This window comes from Adiantum capillus-veneris, chromosome 18 (genome assembly GCF_014529385.1).
Source record: "Adiantum capillus-veneris isolate H3 chromosome 18, ASM1452938v2, whole genome shotgun sequence".
Taxonomy (NCBI): Eukaryota; Viridiplantae; Streptophyta; class Polypodiopsida; order Polypodiales; family Pteridaceae; genus Adiantum; species Adiantum capillus-veneris.
In genome coordinates, this window is record NC_140948.1 from 330,562 (window position 1) to 335,102 (window position 4,541).

At 47.1% G+C, this 4,541-nt stretch overlaps 1 protein-coding gene across 1 annotated transcript; it reads left to right on the forward strand.

The window, feature by feature from the left end:
• The first annotated feature begins 204 nt into the window (after positions 1-204).
• Positions 205-687, forward strand: LOC147435122 (uncharacterized). Its single transcript, XM_086488860.1, has one exon. It carries the CDS (start codon positions 205-207, stop codon positions 685-687), a length of 483 nt encoding a protein of 160 aa, XP_086344986.1.
• Positions 688-4,541: the final 3,854 nt, after the last annotated feature.

Consider the following 4,541-nt stretch of genomic DNA (forward strand, 5'->3'; position numbering starts at 1 on the left):
ATTCACAAGGGCACCACATTTGGCACATGTGTTTCCAACACCTCTTGGCTAGCAATCTCATCATGAGTTATCTCACCCACATGAAGATCTTGTGTAGGACCACACCCCTTCAAGGTGCAAGCATAGGTGATTGCATTTGAAGAAAGTTGTCACCTTCATATCTGGTTAAAACATCCTAGTGCTTCCTTGCAATAGCCATGTGCGATGCGGTTGGAAAGTAAGAGAACTAGGAAGGAACTTGAAAGGAAGAAAGCGACGTTGGAGGACGAGCTCCACCGACAAGAGCAGGGGATAACCTTGCTTTTTGAGAAGGTTGCTATGATGCAGGATAAGTGGGCCGTTGAGTTAGCGATTGCGAAGGAAGAGAGGAATGCTGACGCGTCGAGTGAAGAAGAAACGGAAGGGGATGCTATTTTGTTTTGCGAGGATGAAATAGATGAGGAACAAATGACAAGGAAACTCGAGGAGATGTTTCCTACATATGGAGATGCCTACGATGAGGAATGTTCGCTGGATTTTGGCGGATGCAATGAGTGTGAGGCCCCTTGGGATGGGGAATTGATGGCCTGCGAGCCAGATGGGAAGATTGCGGGCTACTTAAGTGAAACTGATAATAAGGAGCGTCAGGTGGACCTTGCCGACTCTCTCCCCTCCAACAATGGGGAACATGTATGGTGCTGGATATAGAACGAATAGCCAGTTCTCGACTGTGGTACTCTCGACGAGGGACCTGTTGGTGAGAGTCATGAAACTTGGGTGCAAGTAGCTGGAGTTTCCGGGCCTGGTTTGACGGGCCAAATACGATGCACTTAGGGGGCTAGATGCCATTTCTCTCGAGGTGTCCTGCGAGACAGCATACGACCTTCTTACTGGACCAAATAGCATGGACTACTGTAACCCGGGCTAGACACTCAAGCAAGATGCAGGAATATAGGAAAGTTTGGGCTGAAATTTTTCTCAAAAGTGTAAGGAATTGGGGATGTTGGAATATCAAACCTAAAGCTATTGTTATGCTCGTTTTCTTGTATTGGAGCCTAATCCTTGGTGGGAGCCGCACTGAGGCTGGCATGGAAAGATGGGGGTCTCGGACCCACTTGAATAATGATGCATATGAATGGGAAGTTGTTTCTCACACCTCGAGCACAGGCTCTATGGTGCTCGTTAGAGTGCTCCTTACACCCTCTACATTGGAAGCCATACTTCCACTGCTGTTTTCAGCCCACCTATGGCTCTGACATTGATTCCCCACCCTCCCTACACCCTTTACACCGTTTTGGACCCTGTCGGGAGCGTACGAGCATGCTGAAAATCGTTGGACAACACCGTTTTCATCACCTTGTAGGTGCGTTTTTGGGTGGACAGCAGCCTCTTGGCTTGTGTTTTTAACAAAGGATGAAGTTACCTCCTACTAGGACACGATCTCGTTGTGGTTCGTATGGTCTCTCACCAGTGACTGCTATAGTACATGGTATCTTCCACATCAGCTTGATCATCTACGGGCATACAGTCCTTGGGAAATCCATTCATTGTAGCCATCATTAGGCGGTTGCGCACTCCAAAGGAGGTGGTGACTTGTGTTTTGATATGGACACACCTCTGCACTCATCGAAGGAGTTGACACAAGATATGCGAGCTGGATGTTAAGTATAAGGGAAAAGACAACAGGGGTCTCGTAATCGAGATGATCGACCCTCAAATGCAACTAATCGGAAAGGCGAATGTGTGGAATGGCTTGGTATGGGACCCGGGACAGCCAAGGGATGTTGAGGGTAGATGGTCGATGGATTCCCCCTGGGAAAACACATGCTGGACGAATAGGGGATGAGCAAGACAAACCCGAATCAATGGGCCAACAATTGATCACACAAGCCGGTAAGTGTGAGCTAGCGGGGACAGCTAGGCAGCAAGTCATGCTGAACCGGAACGAGACTAGACAGAGGGCAACAACTAGGCTGTTTGGTGCGGGAATGCGCATGAACAATCAAGATGATCGACTTCGCAAGGAAAAGCCTCTGGAACTGAGGTTAACTAAGGATAAGAGGTGCTTACCTCCCTATCGAAACACGGCATGGGGCCCCCAATTATGTAGAGTGGGCACACTGATGGTGGTAACGTTTTTGGTATGGTTGATGCTCGAAGGGCTTGGCAGTCACAAGTAGGGCACGCAGGTGATTAGCAGCGTAAGGAATGCGACACGGAAAAACGAAGAAGACATAGTTGATGTAGGACAGAACTCTTCCTACGGGAACGCGGGTTCTGGTGAGCACCAGCCCGCGCCTCGTCCAAGTTGTTTTATTTGGAGAATTGCTTGGCTTGGATCCACAACAGTGGAATACAAGGTCAATGATGATAATGGGTATGCTTGGCGAGTGAGTATGCACAAGCGTCTGTGACAACTGTACCGTTTTCATAGCAAGAGGGTAGCGCTCAACTTTTCAACCCTAACCTTGCCTTCCACACCAGCTCAGCATCGTGTGCCTTGCCGATCCAGTTCCTCTTAAGATTATCAGATTTTAGCCATACTTCCATTGCTGTTTTCAACTCACCAAGGGCTATGACATTGATTCCCCACCATCCCTACACCCTTTACACCGTTTTGGTCCCTATCAAGAGCGTAGGAGCACGCTGAAAATAGTTGGACAGCACCATTTTCATTACCTCACAATTGCATTTTTGGGTGGACAGTAGCCTCTTGGCTTGTGTTTTTAACAGAGGATGAAGTTACCTCCTGCTACGACACTATCTCGTCGTGGTTCGTATGGTGTTAGCCATACTTCATTGTTGTTTTCAGCCCACCAAGGGCTATGACATTGATTCCCCACCCTCCCTACACCCTTTACACCATTTTGGACCCTATCGAGAGCGTACGAGCACGCTCAAAATAGCTGGACAGCACCGTTTTCATCACCTCGCAATTGTGTTTTTGGGTGGACAACAGCCTCTTGGCTTGTGTTTTTACAGAGGATGAAGTTACTTCCTGGTAGGACACTATCTCATCGTGGTTCGCATGGTGGAGACAAGGGGGCTATCACTAAGGATCTAACAGGAAGTTCTAGTCCTTATGTCAAGCACATCATTGGGCACAAAAGAACAACCCAATCAAGGTGGCAGCTCCATGAGGGGTTTGGGTCAGTCGGGAATGCATATGCCTTGCCAACAAGGGCTGTTATCTATAACCAATTTGCAGGTGGCAAATACGAGGGAGCAAAGTGAAGAGAGTAAATGTTGGGAAGATAGAACAGATTCTGAGGTTGTCGCATTTGGTTGGAACTAGATGACGAAAAGCAGGTCTGCAACAAATCGTTCAAAAGCCTCTTTCCACGAAAGATGCAAATACAGGATGGTAATGAGGACAAAGTACAGGTGAGAGCACATGTAAGTAGCCTTCTGATTGAGATCTCACAATACTCATAGCTTAGCACGCTAGTTGATTATAGGGAAGATAGAACAGATTCTGAGGTTGTCGCATTTGATTGGAACTAGATGATGACGAGAAGGTATGTCAAGAGTGTACAAGCACGCTGAAAAGAGCTGGACAACACCGTTTTCATCACCTCACAATTGCGTTTTTTGGTGGACAACAGCCTCTTGGCTTGTGATTTTAAATGAGGATGAAGTTACCTCTTGCTAGGACACGATCATGACGGTCTGTCGAGAGCGTACGAGCACGTTGAAAATAGCTGGACAGTACCGTTTTCATCACCTCGCAATTGCGTTTTTGGGTGGACAGCTGCCTCTTGGCTTGTGATTTTAACAGAGGATGAAGTTACCTCCTGCTAGGACACCATCTCGTCGTGGTTCGTATGGTGGATGCAAGGGGGCTATCAGTGAAGGATTCAACAGAAGTTCTAGTCCTTATGTCAAGCACATCATTGGGCACAAAAGAACAACCCAATCAAGGTGGCAGCTCCATGAGGGGTTTGGGTCAGTCGAGAATGCATATGCCTTGCCAACAAGGGATGTTATCTATAACCAATTTACAGGTGGCAAAGATGAGGGAGCAAAGTGAAGAGAGTAGATGTTGGGAAGATAGAACAGATTCTGAGGGGTTGTCGCATTTGGTTGGAACTAGATGACAAAAAGAAGGTCTGCAACAAATCGTCTGAAAGCCTCTCTCCACGAAAGATGCAAATAGAGGATGGTAACGAGGACAAAGTACAGGTGAGAGCACGTGTAAGTAGCCTTGTGATTGAGATCTCACAATACTCATAGCTTAGCACGGTAGTTGATTAAAGGGAAGATAGAACATATTCTGAGGCTATCACATTTGATTGGAACTAGATGATGAAGAGCACGTCTGCAACAAATGGTTCAAAAGCCTCTCTCTCCATGAAAGATACAAATAACAAGAAGGTTGCCATGCCTATAGCACGTACGTGAGTGTGTGTGTGTGTGTGTGTGTGTGTGTGTGTGTGTGTGTGTGTGTGTGTGTGTGTGTGTGTGTGTGGTGAGAGAGAGAGAGAGAGAGAGAGAGAGAGAGAGATTTGTACCTGCTTTCTCTCTACGAGCAGAACCGTTGGCAAGAAGAGCACTTTGAATAA